This window comes from Sinocyclocheilus rhinocerous, unplaced genomic scaffold (genome assembly GCF_001515625.1).
Source record: "Sinocyclocheilus rhinocerous isolate Xijiao unplaced genomic scaffold, SAMN03320098_v1.1 scaffold1622, whole genome shotgun sequence".
In the NCBI taxonomy this organism is placed as follows: Eukaryota; Metazoa; Chordata; class Actinopteri; order Cypriniformes; family Cyprinidae; genus Sinocyclocheilus; species Sinocyclocheilus rhinocerous.
In genome coordinates, this window is record NW_015654513.1 from 519,690 (window position 1) to 540,552 (window position 20,863).

The window sequence follows — 20,863 nt, forward strand, 5'->3', positions numbered from 1 at the left end:
CGTGCTGAGGCTGCGTGATGGTATTATTACAACGTCGTTATCAAGGATAGGCCGCCAAACAAATATCGACCATATTGATTACAAAGCTTCCCAAAGGAGTAAACACCATGTCCAGATTTTCTGGACAAGAGACAAAACAGAAGCTCGCACGCCTATACGCGCGTAACCGCGCACAATTAGGCTAGTCTTCAGAAATAAAGGAAATATTAATAGCCTACCAAACCATCACAACAAAGCCATTAAAAAAGCTTGAAGGGTTTTGAAACATTTTAACCTCAATTTTCAAACGTTCGTCAAAACCTGCAAAATAAAGCCTTGCAATTTGGCCTATTACATTAGCATTCGGTGACACCCAAACGGCAGGCTATTTAATTCTAGCGATAAAAAACAGTTTATGTGAAACAATTAGCCAATAAAGCTGTGTCCTTTCGCAAACATACAGTAGCCTATATATTCCTCCCTTATCATAATAATCGCTAGCTCGTTTTTTGTCTGCACTTTTAAAACAAACCGCAGTAATGGCCAAAAAGCTTAACAGAAGCTTGCTTCATTCGTGGTGGCAGAGAGCTGTGTATTTATCATCCCTCGACAAATCTGAACATCGCAAGATGTTCGCAGGAGCGTGACTGTAAAACAGGAGGGCATGTATATTTCACAGGGAGATCTCCGCTGTTCAAATCAAATATTCCCGCGATGCCCTGCGCCAATTACAGCATGCAGAGAAACACAAGCAGAAGCGCCGACACCGAGAGAGGGTTGTCTCATGAATTCATTTCTATCTAATCAATAAAAAGAAAACCCCGGTCCGAGCAAGAAATCATTACAGGCAATAACCCTGTCCGCCTCTGTCCTGCTCGCTCTGTGCGGGAAGGGTTTAAACGAGACGGGACAACTTTAGCGTGAATCGTTTTGATGGAATATAACGGCAGAGAAACGGCATAAAGTACCAACAAATATACATTAGGGAGGCAAAAATAGAGAGAGCGAGTGAAGTAGAAGGATGACGTAATGGTATGGAAAAGTTGTAGCTACATACGCAAAAGAATAAATGTATGAAGCTGTGAGTTTGTTTACACAACATTACCAGCGTTTCCATCGATGATGAACGCGGCAGTCTGCGTCACGCCAAGAGCTGCTCGGACACCGAAAAGAGTCGGACGCAGCAAAACGGGGGAGAGAGGCCAGATATTTGTGAGGGAGTCGGTGGAGGGTGTGTGCTCGTGCGCAAATCCTTCATGTGTCTCGCTCTACCTCCAGCGGTTTCCATGACTACGCGTTGACCGCCGGCGCTGAAAAAGGCGCAAAAGCGCATCTGTATGGGCGAGAAGGAGAGAAAAGCAGCACAAGTGTTTTAAATCTTCATTTTCCCTTATTCGTTTGATTACTTCGGTACATGTTTTGCGTATAGGCAGGCGCGGATTAACGAACAGGCTTGCCTAGGCTGCAGCCTAGGGGCCCCACGTGTGCAGGGGCCTCGGATTGGCCGGACTATTTTTATTTTTTAATTTTTTTATTTACTTCAGCACGAACAAAAAAGACCCTCATTGGCCCATTAGAAACATAAAAGGAGCATTCGTTGCAGAGCGTCTGACAAAATTAATGTCTTGTATTGTAGAATGCACGCTCAGCACCGCCGAGAGTTCGCGCGATCTTTAAATCGAAACCGAAAGTAAAACGAGCACGCGCATTCAAAAGCGGTTTTAATACCCCGCGTTTTGAGAGCGACTCCCTGATGCGCGCAAATTAGGCTACATCTAGGCTGTTAGTAGTATGTAGGCTATAATAGGTTGTGTAGTTGTCTATAGCTCTGCATCATGCTTGGAAAATTTGGTCTCTATTTGCACTTTGAATATTGAGAGAGTAGCTTTTGATTATGGCTGCACTTATTGTTTGCACTTAATACAACTAAGAAAGAACTATGTTTTTTATTTTTTGTCATTTTTCCTTTTTTTATTTCTATGTTCAATTTGTGAAAAGGCGGTCAGTTAGGAGGTCAAATGTTCTAGAAGCTCATAATTCATGTACAGTTCTAAGGTCTGAAGAGACGTGAAATCATACAGGAGAGGCCAGTCAGTTGAACAAGACTTTACAGTGCTTGAGTGTTGTTGTTTTTACTGATAATTCATACTCAGAAAGTAGACCTGAAATGACATTTATTACAAGATGATTAGTTAAATTAATTTTTCCAGTCATGTATTTGGTCATTGAGAATTTTAAAAAAAAATGTGTAAAAATCTCAGGTCTCTCTAATGTCTTGAGTTAAGTGTCAGCATTAATGATAATCAAACAACAAAAGACAAGGAGAAAAATCACTCCCTGCTCTTGACAGAGTGGCATTTGTAGCTTTTATAAGAATGTATATAGTGCAAATTGTTCCCTACCATCACATTCACATCTATGCAACCAATAAATATGCATACAATAATTACTACTACTAAGAAAAAGCACATATTTCTTCATTGATCTAGTCACTTGATTCTGCTCTCAAAATGCACCAGATTTATGCATTTAAATTTAAAATGAACAACATTTTCTTATTCCCACAGAACCCCCTAGACTAGAGGAACCAATGTGCACCCATCACAGTCTTACAAAATCCTGTGGGGACACTGGAAATGTAGAGGAAACACTGTAGGATTGGCTGTCTCAATGTGTGTGTGTATGCCAGTTCACCTTACTATTTGCGTGTGGACAATGTATGGTACTAAATAAATTTCTCCAGTAAAGCATAATGATTAAGGGGGGGGGCCTCACACAAAGAGCAGCCTAGGGCCCCCTGACCACCTTAATCCGCCCCGGCGTATAGGCTTGATCAAACATATAGCTGCCATCTACTGGTTTAATGACTGAATTGCACACAAAACACGGTGAAGGCTCGGAGTAGGCCTCTCTCCAAAACACTGTGCTCTAAGCAAATTAGTATAGACATAGTTAAATTTACAACCTAAAAAGTTATTAATGAATAGTTACATTTACAGCTGTGTGGTTAATGCATTTTCTCATTTAAGAATATCAAAGTCAATAGACACACACCTCAATTCTATATAATGCTATTTAAAGGAACACTCCACTATTTTTGAAAATAGGCTCAGTTTCCAACTCCCCTAGAGTTAAACAGTTGAGTTTTACCGTTTTCAAATCCATTCAGCCGATCTCCGGGTCTGACGTAGCACTTTTAGCTGCAGCTTAGCGTAGATCATTGAATCTGATTAGACCGTTAGCATCTTGCTTAAAAATTAACAAAGAGTTTTGATATTTTTCCTATTTAAAACTTGACTCTTCTGTAGTTACACCGTGTACTAAGACCGATGGAAAATGAAAAGTTGCGATTTTCTAGGCCGATATGGCTAGGAACTATACTCTCATTCCGGCGTAATAATCAAGGAACTTTGCTGCCGTAGCCTTCCGTTGGAAGTTACCTAGCTGGGGACTATTTTCAGGCGCTGCGAAATATCATTGAGCCTGCTGCACCCATGGTACGGCAACAAAGTTCCTTGATTATTAGAGTATAGTTCCTAGCCATATCGGCCTAGAAAATAGCAACTTTTCATTTTCAATCGGTCTTAGTACACGATGTAACTACAGAAGAGTCAAGTTTTAAATAGGAAAAATATCAAAACTCTTTGTTAATTTTTAAGCGAGATGCTAATGGTCTAATCAGATTCAATGATCTATGCTAAGCTACAGCTAAAAGTGCTACGCCATACCCGGAGATCGGCTGAATGGAAAAGAAAACTGTAAAACTCAACTGTTTAACTCTAGGGGAGTTGGAAAATGAGCCTATTTTAAAAAATAGTGGAGAGTTCCTTTAAACTATCATGAATTAACTGGAAAAAAACAGCAATACTTACAGAAATCCACCAAAGGGATTTGGCCTCAACATTTCCCAAAGAAATTCAAAAACTGAAATTAAATGTCTTTTAGCACACAGTATCAGAAAGACAATTATTTTCTGACAGGACTTTATTAAGGATTATATAGTTAAATAAATGTACATATTCCAAAACAATATCAAGTAATATAATTTTAAACAAAAACATGAAAACACAAAAGCGTTCAATGTTCCACTCCCAATTCACTTACATCAGTGTCATGACAGGACTGTTCCAAACTGAATTATCACTAAATACTACTGAACTTTTATCTTCTTTGCATTTTTGTCATAAGAGTACAAATATAACAAAAGGGTCAACACATTCTTTCTTTATAAGAACACACTAGTCCAGAAACATGACTAGAGATTAATCCAGTTGTGTGAAGGCTGGTGTCAAATCAGTGGTCATCTAATTATAATTAACACTAATTTTTCTATCATCAGTTTACAAAGGCATCCAAAGGCCTTGATGATCCATGACCTTGTTTCTGAGACAAATAATATTGGGACAGATGGTGGGACACATGTAATCTCACAGTGGTGCACACTGTAGAAAGTCCTTGTTGTAAAAAAACAAGTTAATCTCGGTTCCATCTTGTGGTATTTCCCCATCCTCAATACAGCTTCAAATTTGGCAACTTTGATAGATTTGTTCCAGTTAGGTACTGTATGAAGGATTTCCAATGTTATCTAAGTTGACTCTTATAAGCAGTACAACAGTGCACTCTGGAGCAGTTAAGTTACACAACATATTAAACGGTCCAATGGTGGAAGTGTACATTTGGTCATCTGAAGCATTGTTACCAGCCCAAACTCTTAAGAATTAAGTTACCATTCAATCTTTCAAAACCTTTTCAAACAGGAGATATAATAAAATAAAAATCCTAACATAATCTTTTTGTTAACTATACATTTGAATGTTTATAAATCATTCTTTGATTTGTATATCCTTTTGGGTTACATATTTGTTGTGTATTCCAATCATTCCTATCTTTTATCAAAGAGGTCATTTAAAATTTCCCAAACAAAGTTAAACACATAACTTGAATTCAGTGGTTCATTGTATGTCATCACATTTGGAAAAAACATCTATCCACATACCACCTGTGGCAGACTAAGTGGTACAGATGCAGAACCTCCATCTTTTGTTTTCTATGGGTGTGCATTTGTCCATGTTTAAACTGACCTGCAGAAGAGAGAGAGAGAGCCCTATATTTGAACCTAACCTCTGAAAACTCAAGAATCCTTTTTCCTTCAGAAACAGTCAGTGTCCAACAAAACGGCTGCCCAGTTTAATCTAGACTCTTCCAACAGGCTCTCCTTCCCAGGGTCACCAACACTCAATGAAATAAAAAGGCAAAACATCTTCATCCCATCATAGTTGGTCCCAAGCGAAACTGACATTTCTCAGGGCCTGTGAAGGAAACATGGAATACATGACTTAATACATATGAGAACAAAATATACTTTAATATCAAGACTTTGTGGAATTTAAACTGGCATCTGAGGATCAGGGAATTTTATTTAGGCTGCCAAAGCTAATGTAACTACCATTAACTAAAGATAATAATTAAAGATATTTTAACATATTTACAGAAAGTGATTGCGATATTATATAATATTGATAATCATTATGTTCCTGTTCTCGTTAAAACTGATTTGGAATGATATTTATTGTGAAAAGGGCTATCCAAATAAATAAAATTAATTTAATTAATTTAGATTTTCTAGATAATATTTAAAAAATATATATTTTGGCTTTAGTACAATGACAGCATAAAAATAATTATTTAATAATATATAATTATTTAACTTTGGAAACATGTTTTCTTTGTTAATTAAGGTTCACGCCAGTGTTGTTTTTGTGAAATAAAACTATGAAAATTGTTTTGGTTAATTCACATAAAACGTCAATAAAATAAAATAAAATAAATAAATAGATATATAGGCAGAAATATAGCTTTGGCAACTGAAAAAGTGTTTAAGCTGAAGAAAAAAATTACAAATAAATAAATAAATATATATAATGAAATATAAAAAACAAAAGCTAAACAGAAATATTAAAATATAAGTACATAAAAAACTATAACCTAAGCATACTAAAACATAAAAAAAAATTAAAACAAATTACAAAAATAAAATAAAATAAAATTCAAAATATTATTAAAGACTATAACTGTATATAAATAATATTAAAATAACACTCATATTGTATAAAAGGGGACAAGACAAAATTGTTTTCTACTGCCCCCTGGTGGTTACATGCTAATATAGAGGCAAGAGAGGGAGTATATATAAAATTCTACATTCAACACTAATCAGACCACAAAAAACCAACAAATTCAAATGCATAAAAAAGTACTTACAAACTTTGTGTTTCCCAGTTTGTCCCATTATGTGTCTGGCTTCTGAGCAACAGTTTCCTGCCCTCCTCGTAGTCATCCTGATCCACACTGACAAGCAGCCGGACCCCCTCCTGCCCCGCTGCCCTTTTCAAAGAGTCAGTGATGAAGACTCCTTTCAGTGCCTCGAGCAGCGCCCCGCTCAGATAGTCTGCCCAGAAGGCATCCAGGTTGGCAAGTTCCGAGAACTTGATATCACAAACAATAGAGCCCAGATCCCGGGTACGGAGCAGCATGCTCGCTCGGCTGAACAGTTCAAATTGCCTCTCCAACGGCTGCTGCTTGTCTGAAGAAACTCCTCCACGAAGGGCCGACTCGTGCTCTGAATACTCCGCACGCACACGTAGCCGGACATCTGAGAGCGGAAGAGTGTTGGAGACAGAGAAAGAGAGGAGGGTGGGATGAAGGATGAAGGGTGGCATGCAAAGGGGCAAAGAAAATCATGAAGGGATGGAGATGGATTTGTGAAGATTCAGGGTGTGAAGTTTTTTTTGCAGCAAGGATGGAGAGAACCGAGAAAAACAGTAGCAGGAGGAAAGGGGAAGAACACGAGAAATGACACAGATCAGTGGGGGGGTCAAAAGGAGGGCAAAAAGTACAGTGATAATGAGACTTGGCATTCAGTTTATCTGTTTATAGCCAAAAATTGGTTGAAAAATAACTAAGATTAGCACTGATTCATATACATTTGTCTAAAAAAAGTTCCTGCCCTGTTTAAAATTTGATTGGTTATTTACGGACAAAGGGTATTAAACCAGAAGGCACAAAAGTCAAACTCTTTCTGGTACGGCATCAGCTCTGAGATCTACTGGATAACTGAGGTCAACATCCTCAAAATTGTTGGCGATCGAGATTTTTGGAGTCGATTGACCCTGATTTTTCACTTGTAGTCAGTGAGGCTACAAGTGAAACCAGTAGGCTGATTTAGGTTTTGCACTTGAGATTGGACAAATTCATCATGAGGTGGCTTTCAAATTATTTGCAGGCACACAGGACTTGGAAACACATTGGTAAAGTCCAACATGTTTACTGAACATTGCACTTGTATCACAAAGACGAGGGAGTTTTAAAGCACATGATCTGAGGCCGTTCGGAAAGTTCAGGTGGATTGAAAGCACCTCGAGCAAAATCCAGAGATGGGCTTGCATTTGAGTTTCAGGCGACAGATCTGGTGATATTTATGGTTTGATATGTAGATCCGAATTCTGTAGGGGTCGTTATTAACAGAGATGTATGCAGGTTGGCTTTACCAAACAGTGGAGGTAGAACTGATGTCATGCAACAGCACAGGGAACAGAGATGGCAAAATACGATTGGAGTATACATACTGAACCAGAGCTTCGCAGTGATGTCATTTCCTTTCATGTCATTAGCTCAGAGGTCAGAGGAGGAAGTGGACCCATCAATCTTCAGAACATCGCTGCAACACAAATCCAACCTTTCTACAACCAAAGCTCCAATGCAAACTCCACCTTTTTGCATGTTGGGACGTTTACAAAGCAACAGTGAATATGAAAAACTAACCATTAACGTAAGCGTTTGAGTGACACTTTTATTCATTAGTGAAAATAAAACATTGTTTAAATGTTGAATGTACTGTATTTACGGATTTGCTTGTGAACAGCAGCACTTCAGGAATTATAATTTTGACCCAGTTTTATTCATAAAGTGACTGGAGTTAAATACCCGACTGGACACTTTCCCTTCATTCTATAATCAGTCAGGTATACGGTATAGGACTTAGCTAGTAAATAATGACATATTATTAAATATATTTAAATATAATTACAGGTACACTACTGTTCAAAGATTTGGGGTAAGTAAATGAGAAATTAATACTTTTATTTAGCACTGACTCATTAAATTGATCAAAAGTGAGAAATACAGACTTTCCCATCGTTACAAATATTAAGCAGCAAAATTGTTTTCAACATCAATAAATAGAAATGTTTCTTGAGCACCAAATCAGCATATTAAAGAAAGCATCAACTTAAAAGGGTCATATGATGCGATTTCAAGTTTTCCTTTCTCTTTGGAGTGTTACAAGCTGATTGTGCATAGATAAGATCCCTGAAGTTGCAAAGACTAAAGTCTCAAAACCAAAGAGATATTCTTTATCAAAGTGAAGACTCTGCCACGCTCCCCTAAAACGGCTCGTTCTAACACGCCCCACATATCTACCTCACTATGTGGAGCGAGAGAGAGAGAGAGAGAGAGCGGGTCACATCACAAACACATACCAGCTTCATCACTGTGTCACGCGACTCTGTTCCCCTTTCGGGCTCTGTCTTTACATTTATTTTGAAAGATGAAGCTTGCGATTATGGTAAGGGGCGTTACATTTCCGACGAGTGCTTGCGGTGTTCGGCCAATCACAATGCACTGGGTCAGCTGGCCAATCAGAGCAGACTGCGCTTGTCGGAAGGAGGGACTTTGTAGAAAACGAAGCGTTTGAGAGAGGCGGGGCATAGAGGACCTACAATAATGTACAGTATTTGAAAAATAATGTGTTTTTTGAACATTAAAGCATGTCAACATATTCTGTTACACCAAATACACAAAATAATGATCTTAAAAAAAGCATCATATGACCCCTTTAACACTGAAGACTGGAATCATGGCTGCTGAAAATTAGCTTTGCCATCACAGGAAAAGGTAACACTTTATTTTAAGGTGTCCTTGTTACACGTTACATGTATTTACTATTATAATAACAATAAATGAATTACATGCAAGTAACCCTAATCCAAACCCTCATCCTAACCATATAGTAAGGACAATGTAGTTAATTAATATTACTTCGTATTGATATGTATTTTACACGGTAACAAGGACACCTCAAAATAAAGTGTAACCCAAGAATAAAAATCTATTGAAATAGAAAAAGTTTCAAACCATTTTGAACCCCAAATTTTTGAACGGTACTGTAATTACAAGATTGTTCAAATGCAAGCGAGACATGTGGACCAGGATTGACGTGCTAGACAGTGTAACTGTATGCATTTATATATACACATTGCTGCAAATGTTTGGCAATGTATTGCTTTCTTTCACCATGCCTATAAGGATTTTTGAAACTTGAATCATGTAATGTAACTAGTACTGAAAGTTTGATTAATATAATTTAAAAACAAATCATTCGCACAATGGTCTTTACTAAAATACACTGTTCAAAGATTATCCATTTCTGATGAAGAATAAATGTAACACTTGACAAGGAAACCAGCCAAAACAAGGCTTTAAATTTATGGCGCTTTTCCACTGCGTGGTACGACTCGGCTCGGCACGGCACGGTTTGCGTTTTCACTGCAGTTTAGCACTGCTTTAGAGTGGGCGGGATTATTCACGTCGTTATAGTTGCGCCGCCTCTACTGCCGCGACTCCTCCTGAAAAACGTTTTCATTCCGCATCACCCCATCAAGCTCTCGCTGGATCCGCTCCTCTGCTATCAACGAGAGGAACGTCTGTACTTCCTCAACAGACAACGAAACCATTTTTTGGTTGTTAAAAAAGGTGCGCTCGTTCAAAACAGTTGCGTTCGATCCTTCGCTGGCTGTGCTGATTTAAATCTAGCAGGTCTGTTGTGTCTCTGTGTTGCAGGTAGTGACGATTCTCTCCGGCCAATCAGTGATCAGCAGAGTTTATGCGTCACGTTTTGGTAACGGTACGGTTCACTTGGAACCTCAACCGAGGTGGTACTTAAAGTACCAGGTACTGTACCCAGTGGAAAACCCCCCAAAAGTGAACCGTACCGAACCATACCATGCAGTGGAAAAGCGCCATTAGACTGATATTGTGGCTGTAATGGTGATCTCCCAAATATAATTTGTAATGCAGGTTGGAAAGCAGACTCGAAACACAAGAGTTCTTTAACGTTCTTTTAAACACAGCACACATTTACAGAGCACTTTTAGTTCCATTAAACACAAATTATCAGAGCTCCTCACATAAACTAATACAGGACATTGGTTTTTCTCAGCTTCCAGTTTCAGTACACAGAAGGTACCTATAATAAGCGGCACAGTGTAGGTTTTTCTGTCAATATAATGCCCCCCTTGTAAGCATTAAGTTTTTTGTGCATTTTGTGCATCCCAGAGCATTTCAGAAAAATAACATGTATTCACAAATATTCAGATATTATATGTTGTTGAAGATGTTGTAATTTGCTTCTTACAAACAAACAGTAACTATTTTTCTAAAAATCAAATAAAAATGTTGTGCGTCATTTTATGGGGTGTTGCTCCATGCGAAGAGCTTCCACACTTATTTCGATCCAAGGACTGTAATGTTGGAAGTTGCATGGCAGAATCTGAACAACAGGGAGAATCTCGTAGTGAATAGAATGCATTCAAATTTACCATATAAGATTGAAGCTTGATTTACGAACATTTTATAGGTCCAAAAAGCTCACAGTGCAGTGTAACCAAATGTTTAAGGGACAGGTGAAGTAAGTTAGGACACAAAGGGTTCTCATCACACTAAACAAAAGGTCAGTGCAGATAGTAGATTAGCTTTGGCTGCATCAGAGCTCAGTTACAGAAGAGAGAGGATCGATGCTTTAAATAAGAAGTGGAGTGACAATAATCAGTGTTTTACTGGACATGAGACACCAGGAAATACAGGCTGATGCAGCTCAGTCTCAGTGGCCCAATATTCAATAATCTCTTCACAGAAATTTCATTCAGGCACACCACAGGAGTTAATCACACTGAAAACTGCTTATCCAAAGGAAAATGAAAAGGAACAGAAACAGGGATAGAGAAGTTGATGAAAAATGTGACAGAGATAAAAACAAAGAATGTGAGTGTACTTTTCTCTATAGAAATCGAACCATGAAGGAAGCAGGGGAATTGAGGCAAGTCTAAAGCACAACTCAAACATAAATGCTCACAACTATAAGAGGTACACGATCTGTAACCAAATCTTAGCTTTACAATGTTGTTTCTGATGAGAAGGAATATATTAACCATTAAGCACTATTGGGCTGCACCAAATTACCTGTTTTCATTGATACGAGCAGCTGTTACTGGCACACTGTAGTAAGTACATAAGTAAGACTATGATAAAAAAAAAGATTTTCTAATTTCCTGCCTTTAACAAAAGCTAAATGCTTTAAGCAGGTGACATGAATATGCAAAGAAATAAGCAGCATCAATTGAGGGTTTAAGAGCCCCTGCAGTGCACATAATGAGGAACCAAAGCCATGCAGTATTTGTACAGGCAGGTCAATAAGCATTTGTAACTAGGGTTGGGTATTGTTTGAATTTGATCAATTCCAATTCCGATTCTTATCGATTCCCAGTTTTGATTCCAATGTGGTTAAAAAAAAAAAATGAAGTCAAACGTTCAGATATCAAATATATTTATTCTGTCTCTTTTTGCAAAACTTTTAATTGCTGCTGAATACCATGAACAAAAATCAGCCGGCTACATAAAAACTGGACTCGATAAAGAGCTGTTTGTGTGCAAAATAGAGCTGCATGATTCTGGATAAATTAACACTTTTTTTAATGGAGATTGTAGTTCTCTCACAATTCTGAAGAAAAAATATTAGACAACTAAACAAAATCTCATGGAATTTATGAATGGAATGATTCAGTGACTCACTAAAGATTTACTAATTTCATTACTGGATGAATCAGAGTTTTTGAATGAATCTCTTGAATTATTCAAAGACAAACACATTTTTAACAGCCCCTTTTCACCACCTAAAAAAAAAAAAAAAAAAAAAAAAACGTTTTACTTATAAAGTAATGATTTTTTTTATTTTATCACACAGGAATTGATATGTGGAACTGAAATTTACATTTTACTACAAGTATCCGATTCCTGAATTTCAGTATCTAATTCTGGATTTGGAATTGATTTTCGATTCCCAACCCTATTTGTAACAGTAGAGTAAAACTGACTAGTGCCGAGCATCTGAGGTGAACAAAGAGCATGTCAAGAGTCTGACTCACACACATTTGAAAAAACAAAATGGCACCCTCCCATCCTGTATGGACACATGAATAAGGCTGGATGCAGATACTTGAGTGTGTATACTGAGTGTAACAACAACTCTTCCATGTTTATCCTGTTTAAATAATAGATTAAATTATCTTCGGAATTTCATCCATCTTGGCACACAGAGTTCCCTGATTTTCATTCATGTTTTTAAAAGTGAGGTTTAATGTGTGGCTCATGCATCGTATTTTGAAAGAATCCACACATTATAAAAACACATTTGAATGGTGAAAATCAGATTTATCTGTCTAATTATAAATGTATATCATATTTTTAGGCACACCAAAAGATACACTGTGAACCCAAAGATTAAAAGAGTTGAAACAGTAAGCAAGACAATGCATCTTAAATGATTACAATAGATGTATCTGCACTGTTACGAAAACCCCCCGACCTATTATAGTGATCAAATCTAAGAAATTATTTGACGTGTATCTGTATTAATTAAACATTATTATGAGACATTCAGCTCCCACAAGAGTATTATGCAGGAAAACATGGTCGGTTTTTAATGCTATAACGCAAATTGGAGCATAAGATAAATTATGGCTCTTGGTATTTTGAGATCTGAATGTCTTAGAAAAACAGTCCTTCCAGAAAATAAATGCCTCACATAAACCACTTCTTTCTTGACAAACAGTTTTGGCAAAATTTGAGAAAGCAGTTTTTATCTTGGTATTTCCTTACCTACTGTGCCATTATTGCCACTCAGTGTGTCTCATGTGCTCTGTTCTGAAGAGATTTTAGCAATGCCCTGATGGCAGGACAGCTCCCATCTAGCAAAAGCATAAAGAGGCTTTGGTGTGAGCAGCCTTTGAGTCCAGTCAGAATGAAACTCAAAGTGATAATAGTGCAGAGTGCAGGGAATTCACAAAGGGATGAATGATGACATACGTTTAACATGGACCTCTTTTGTGACAGTTTCACTTTCATTCTGACAGCATTAGAGGTTCAGGCACTAATGAATGGGTGACTGGTTATTTATAAACTGTCAAGAAGAAATGGAGCGCTAAAGTACACTCTGCTGTGGAGCATTTTATAGATAAAATCAAACAAAAAGAAAGAGAATTGGAAAGGCAAAGAGATTCATACGTTTAAAAAATGCTAGTAAGGGAGACTAAACAAAAGAAGAAATGTAACAATGAGGATAAAAAGTGATCTTACCACAGGTCACTTTGTTGGGTGTTGGTTGAGGCTGGATTTCAGGCTTGCCCCTAGATTTTCTGCTCCAGTGGTGACCTCTACCTCGCTTCCGTCGGACAGGGCTGGTTGTTGTCACGGAAGAGCCAGTCCCTAACAAAGCAAACATACATTAATACAAAACAACCAGGGATGAGCAATATTTGGCAATGTTTTTGAATATTCACCATTTACTCATTAAGACTTTACCAAAAGTATATAAAATTAAGCAAAAAGGTGAATTATTTTAATATGCTTTATGCTTAATGTCCTACAAACTGGGCCATTTGACTACGCTTGCTACTAGTTTAATCAAGACTACAACGTATGCAGTAAAAACGGCAACTTAAATTCAATTTATTTCTGTTAATCAGTTCAAACTGTTTGTGTCATTGCTAAAATAAAAGTCCCCACATGATATTTTTCATATATTCATGATTTATTGAAAATATACAGTGCTACTATGCATTGTTACACTGCAGCATATAAACTAAAATGATTAAATATAAAAAAATATATATCCTTTAAATATTTTTTTGGGGAAAAAGAGTGTGGAAAATATTCCTTAATTATTTTAAACTAATTATATGATATTATATCATATTATACTTAAATTATTATTAAACTGGGTGCAGCCATCGGTAACTTGAACTTCCAAGGCTTCCGGTGTCTTCCGCTTCTAGTTATATTAGATGTACAAAAACAGTCCTTTATGATGTCTGATACTAGTATTTACTTTAGCATATAAATAGTGTAGTGCAATAGTAATTCTATTTACTCATATCTGCCAATGAGCCAGAAGTTCTGCACATTCACAGAAAACAGCTTACGCCTTGAAAAATAACTAAGGTGATGGTATTATATAATATTATAATATATTTCCAAAAAGGATGAAAAATATAGAGACAACATTTTTAACAAACAAAAGCAACATTTTTTTTTTTATAAATTGATGTGCTGAGATTTTAGCTGCAATCTTTTCTCACCCGCTCTCCACTGGTGGTCTTGTGTGTTTTCCAGTGATGGTACATCTGTGTTTGAGCTGAATTGTGTGTCCCCTCTGGTATCCACCGCTTGGTATTCTACCATTTCTCGCACTGGCGACACTAACAGTACAGGTGACACATTAGTATGTGACCATAAACATAACTGGTTTTGATTACTGTTCACTGTTTTTTTGACACCTGATACCCACCTGTTCTTCTTTTCTTTTGTGAGACAAACGGCAGGACATCATGTCGTGTCAGAATTCGCAGCAACTGCAATAAAGGTTTGAGGTTTGCTTCGCTCAAGTATCCTCGCCTCTCCAACTCCAACAGCAGTTCAACGCCACTCTTGGGTCTGTGGCAACCGGCGATTGGGCACGGCACATTCTGCGGCTGTATTCTTCGCCATGTTCTCAGAAGCCAAGGACATGGAGAATTACCCTGTGAAGACCCATCAGGACCTGGAGGCAACTCATCTGTCCATCCCTCTGGATCGAGGGGATGTTTTCCAGGATAAGCTTCATCGAGGAGAAAGGACAAAACCTCGACATCAGTCTCTGTGAGTTGGGAGCCCACGATTTCACAGATCTCATGGAGGGACAGCATCTCATAGTAGCTCAGGCACTCAGTCTCCTCCCAGTACAGGGAATATCTCGAGCATTTAGCTGAAGCCATGGTCCCTCCAAATGGGTCTGGTAAAGAAGAACACGCATAAATATTAAATGCAAGTTATTATATTATATTATATATACACTGAATAAAACAGACAAACTTGGCTGTCAAAAATACTAAGTACACAGTACATTCTCTGTACGTTAGCCTACGAGCTAACTATCAGGATCGACTGTGGGTTAAAACATACTTCTATAAAACATTCAAATTCAGTTTTTGTGTCTCCAAGTGGTACAAAAACAACATAAAAAGATATTTACACGGCCGACCGTCGTAGTGGAAACAGCGCAGTTATTTTGACCCGAAAAGCGTTTCTGTGGTGACCCGCCCTCAGTCAGCTGTTCCGTCAAACGTTCCTCTCGCTCAGGGTCACGTGGACTCTTTATATAACGTCACGTTTGAGCTGAGGGAACAGAGCCAAGGTGATAAAAGAAAAAGAATCAATGACATGCATTTATATTTAATTATAATACACCGTTCAATTATGTGAACAAAAGATGTGGTTGAAGGTTGAGACTACATTCAAATTTTCATGTTTGCGGCGTCAGCTGACATTCCTGCAGCGGACTTCCGCCTCTAGTAGTTACCTCTAGATTAGTAGATTTTTCTATGAGCTAACCTGACATCAACACTGCACCATGCACTGCACCAAAACCTCTCGATGAAATAATAATAATATAAAAAAAAACTACAAGAACCATGTTACATACTACACACAGCACAAGAGTCCACTTGTTATCAACATTTTTGTTATTAGCGCCCGGACAAGGAATTGTGTTCTTTTAAAACAACAAGGTTTGATTTGATTTGTTTTGTTTTGATATTTTGCTGTATAAATAAAACACTCATATCTTACGTCAATAACTGAGGTTCAACAAGCATCTTACCTGTAGCAAACTGTTTATCTGGATTGTGTTTACACTCTTGTTCTTTCTAACACCACCCACAACTCAACTGGAAAAACACCGTTCGAGCGTTAGCCAGTTCTGTTGACGGATCCCCGAACAATCGCAGACCGTTATCTGTGTATTTGGAGGAAATTCACTCGCATATGATTTGTAGATCGAGGCTCCATGTCGACAAAGCAGTCACATGTCACGTTTATGAGATATCGTCCGCAAAATTTCGCCATATTGGGAAGGGAAATTAGACAAGCAAAAGAGAGTAGAAATATTTATTTATTTACTAACTTACTTATAAGTATACTTACTTACCGTAGGCTGATAACAAGTTACTTTATAAGAACTACCGTTGTCCAATTCTTCAAGCATCCTTGTGGTAGTTGTAGCTAGTCCTTGAAACATCCACTTTAGTAATTAGTAAAATGAGGTATGGTAGTGTGTAATTTATGTTGTAGAACAAAACGTCCTCTTCTATCCACATACCTTAATTAACTTGTAAAATTAAAAAACAAAACAAAAAAACTAGCTGGCCTACAAATTAACGTCATGACTTTTAGATAAAATAATAATTTATTATAATTCGTAATCGTAGAATATAATTCATCGTATTAAAAATACGTGTGAGACTTTGATTAATATCTGTTTGCCTGTCCTGTTGGTTTGGTCCGTGTCACTAGGAGGCGGTCGTTAGTTCGTTTACAGAAGAAGATCGTCACAGCTCCTGCTGGCTAACCACATCATATCCGCCGCACAGCAACACACTGAACACAGCTACAGAAAGTAACGTTACTGTGAGTAAGATCTTTGTTTTAGGGTTTATTTTCCTCTCAGTGCACCGTTTTTGCAATATCTAAATTTACAGTCGCTCCTCAAAGTTCATTTATATCAGATTTTCATAGTTGTTGGGGAATCAACATTACTGAAGAAAGAGCGAATATTTTCCGTAACAGATTTGATAAACAAACTTTGGGGTGTGTTTTTATACCAACCCGTCAAAAAGATCGCGTTGTTAGATGGTCTTATTTCATAACTTAATATGTTTTGGACACATCTGACGTAATGCAGCAGCTTAACAAACTTGTTCTTCCGGATTCTTTGTCGTTGTGGATGCAGAGTTTCTGCACCAACCCATATGAGTGACCTCGATTTTCCATTAGCGCACATAATGTAATTTAAGACATTTATAACTTGCTGCACAGTAGATGGAAAGTATTCTAAACGAAGTAGGTAGAATAATGAAAGCTATTACGTTTATTTAATTTGTTTTTTTTATTGTTTCATAAAAAATGAAAGAGAAAAGTGTATGCAGTGCTCTACTGGGGAGTTAATAAAGTCTTTGTTCATTCTGTTCTCAAGAGACCTTCTTATACCAACGTTTTCCACTTTTAAGGTTTCCCATACCTCTTAACCTCTTCTCCTTTGTGTACTATGATAATATAGCAGTGTAATGACTACAGTAATGCAAATAGGTTGAAAATATTTTGAATGAGCAAGATGGTGGACATTTCATTAGAAAAGGGCCCCATTTTCCTCATTCGACACCCAGAGTGTCCTCTACAACTCATAGCAGTGCCATATAGTATAATAGTCTGAACTGAGTTGGAAATTAACTAGATGTTTTAATAGTTACAGTACTTATATTTTCCTGTTAATTCAATTCTTATGTTATTAGACGCACTGAAATGGATGGAAAAGCAAGTGACCCTTTCAGCAGTGAGGCAGAACAGCTTCCTGGGGCTGGAGTAGTGGGGAGGTGAGTAAAGTGTGTATTCTTTCATTTTAAGTCATATCAATCTACAGTCAGTAACTTCCTTTCATTTCTATTGTTTGCCATTATAATGAATTACACATAATTAAAAATCATGTCATATATGATGTGTTATGTGTTGTTATTATCCTTAATTGTGTTGTTATGGTGCACATATTTTTTAAAATGAAGGAAATGTATAAACTTTATTATTCTTCTGGTAATTCTGTTTTCCTGTCTGTTGTGGATGTCAGGCTGTGGCTGCCCAAAGGTCTGTCTGGTAATGTGATTAAGGATTGGGTTGACCGCAGGAGGAAGTCCATCCGTCCGTGGGCCAGTTTTGTGGACCAGCGCAAGTTCTCCAAACCACGCAATTTTGGAGAGCTGTGCCAGCGTGTGCTGAGGAACCTGAACACCTATCACAGCAACTACACCTTCATCTTCCTGGGACTCATCCTCTACTGCATGTAAGGAACTGCTTGCTAATAATCATCTAGAATGTATGTTACAAATGAGGTAATAATCAAAAATATGTAGCTTCTTCAAATTAAATAAAAGGCTCACTGTAATAGAAATAAAAAAGTTTGATAAGCCTCTGTTCTTATGTACACAACATGGCTGTGTGTGTTTAAGTTTCTCTGAAGGTCCTCATTCATGCAACCATCTGGAAGGCGTTCAACAGAATAAACATTCACAGGAGGTTCAAATAAAACTTTCTCTCTCCTTTTCTCCTCCAGCATCAGTTCCCCAATGCTCTTGATTGCTTTGGGAGTGTTTGCTGGTGCCTTCTATATAATTCACTTGAAAACGCTGGAAAAGAAGCTGGTTGTTTTCGGTAAGAGAGTGAGGTGTTGTTTTGGTGGTTATATGTGAGGCTGTATGAGCTGCGTCATTGGATTTGTTTGCTTAAAATGCTAGTTTGAAGTTTAAGGGCTGGATATTTGATGTGATGTAAAGTGATCTGATGAGCAAACGCACTCCTCTGTTTCTCTCAGGTCGTGAGTTGACTCAGGGACACCAGTTAGGTTTAGCAGGAGGGGTTTCCGTACTTGTTTTTCCAGAAAAGGTTCCTCAGAAACTGATTTTTTATTTTTATTTATTCAGGTGCTACACTAGCTGTTATCGGGTCTCATGCGGCATTTCGTGAGCTGGAGTCGTCTGACATAGATGAGCTGCTCATGGAACCTGTTTAAGCCTCTCACCTTTGAGCTTTTGGCTCATATTAACCTACAATGTCTTGCCTCATCTTTTAGATAAACACATATTGGTTGCACTAATTTAAAAATATCAGTTTACTCACAGTTTGGCCAGAAATGCGGACTGTTAAACTGACATTGCCCTCAACAGATCAAGCACATTGAAAGACCTCAATTGCCTTTACTGGTACCTATTGGATATCATGTTCATTTGTTACATTATTTATCTCTACAGCATCCTTAAAGCACAAACTAAACCCAAATGCAAAAAAAAAAAATCCAGTTTATTCAATTAATACTATCTTTAAAGGCATAGTTGACCCAAAACTGAAAACTGTTGTTCTGTGGAATACAAAAGAAGATATTTTGAAAAACAAATTCTTCATTTATGTTTCACAGGAGATGGTTTATACAGGTTTGGAATGACATGAGGGTGAGTAAATCACAGGATGAGCTATCCTTTTAAAGGTTTACAGATCCTCTCGCACTAAAGGACAAATACAAGGAATAGTTTTTGATCAAAATGTTATGCTAGATCATCCAAAATAGCGAGGAAAAACATTCAGACAACAAGAATGTACTGTCTTGGCAGTTTGTGTGATTTATAGGGTACCGATCATTACATAATCATTTGTCTTAAGCTATATTTAGGTCATATGTTGTTACATCAGTCTTGTATGATTTAATAACAGCATGCGTGAGCAAAGAAAAAAATGTATTATTGCTATTCAGTGTAATCAGTTTCTGATGCCAATATTCCCAGTGGAAGTTTTTTTGGATTTATATGTTCTCTCATATTATGGAAATGTTTGTTTATCGTCTTTTATTTTACAACTTGCTTCTGTTTTATCAGTGATTGGGAAGTGCAATAAAATGCTCAGCCTGTACAGTATTTGAAGTCTTATGTTTATTTAACGACTGCTTATAGAACAATAACTAGACTTATTGCCTATTTTAATTTTTTTTTATCATTGTCTTGTCACATCACACAAATTTGACTTATGTGACCTGCTTTTATGACATCAGGCCAGTGACAGTCCATCTCATTTTTAAGTTGCCATAGTGATGACCTTGAGTGGGATCTACCTCTCCTTTTAAACACTGCGGCAAGAGCAGCCGATCGATATTCCATTACAGCAGTGCAGTAAGGATGGAGGGAGGGAGCGAGAAAGAGGAGCACTGCAGTGAGCCCATAGCATTCTCCCAAGGGACATTAGGTGTGTGTGTGTGTGTGTGTGTGTGTGTGTGTGTTAGGCAGCCCAGTTTTGCAAGTCGGTAGTTTGCACTGACATCAATGTATGATGAATGCTGCGGTCAGCATATTACAGTCACTGCTGTGGCCTAAAAAGACAGTCTTGTTTGCCATTGTTTAGAAAAGGAGATAAAATAGTGGTTATTGTTTAGTGGGTATTGTGTGTTCTGTTGAAACCGATAATTTTCATGTTTGGGATGCTGGGGACCCCAATGATATATGAGTAAAATAATACATACATTTGAAATGAACCTTTATTTTATACACAGTAAATCATGTTATATAAATTTGAACTGTACTCTGATTTACTGATTTCTCAATACAGAGTAAGCAGATATTATTCAAGCTTTTCAAGATGTATCACAAAGCACAACTGGATGATTTTATATGGAAAAAAATAGAATATAGCTGCTGTGTTCTGGTTACTAGGTGAGTTTTTCATCCTCATCTCATTGTTAAACAAGGTGGCGCCGTGGATGGCAGCCATGGTTTGTCGCTACTTGGTACTTGTACTTTTTTTGTTTGTTTGTCCTGTTTTAAGCAATTTTTTCCCGATCAGCTTTACTAGGAACGAACTCCTGGACATCAGAAATAGCACACCAAATAACTTTCTGCCGACATTTGAGCATTCAGATGTTTTACGTTTT

General features: G+C 37.5%; 1 protein-coding gene and 1 pseudogene across 1 annotated transcript; one reads left to right on the forward strand and one right to left on the reverse strand.

The window, feature by feature from the left end:
* Window positions 1–3,953: 3,953 nt before the first annotated feature.
* On the reverse strand, window positions 3,954–16,141 carry LOC107717438 (DNA-binding death effector domain-containing protein 2-like). Its single transcript, XM_016524183.1, has 7 exons — window positions 16,007–16,141; window positions 15,380–15,522; window positions 14,657–15,139; window positions 14,448–14,567; window positions 13,447–13,575; window positions 6,241–6,631; window positions 3,954–5,288 (listed from the first exon to the last, which is right to left on the reverse strand). Exons 3-7 carry the CDS (start codon window positions 15,120–15,122, stop codon window positions 5,282–5,284), a joined length of 1,113 nt encoding a protein of 370 aa, XP_016379669.1. The 5' UTR covers window positions 15,123–15,139; window positions 15,380–15,522; window positions 16,007–16,141; the 3' UTR covers window positions 3,954–5,281.
* A 1,170-nt stretch (window positions 16,142–17,311) lies between these two features.
* On the forward strand, window positions 17,312–19,856 carry LOC107717439 (prenylated Rab acceptor protein 1-like; annotated as a pseudogene).
* Window positions 19,857–20,863: the final 1,007 nt, after the last annotated feature.

Bases quoted from the DNA above. Each gene is read 5' to 3' on its own strand.
- LOC107717438 (XM_016524183.1), bottom strand. From the start codon at position 15,122: ATGGCTTCAGCTAAATGCTCGAGATATTCCCTGTACTGGGAGGAGACT. The intron at 14,568-14,656 runs GTGGGTATCAGG...CTGTACTGTTAG, and splicing joins ACAAAAGAAAAGAAGAACAG to TGTCGCCAGTGCGAGAAATG. The intron at 6,632-13,446 runs GTAAGATCACTT...TTCCGCTCTCAG, and splicing joins ACCCAACAAAGTGACCTGTG to ATGTCCGGCTACGTGTGCGT.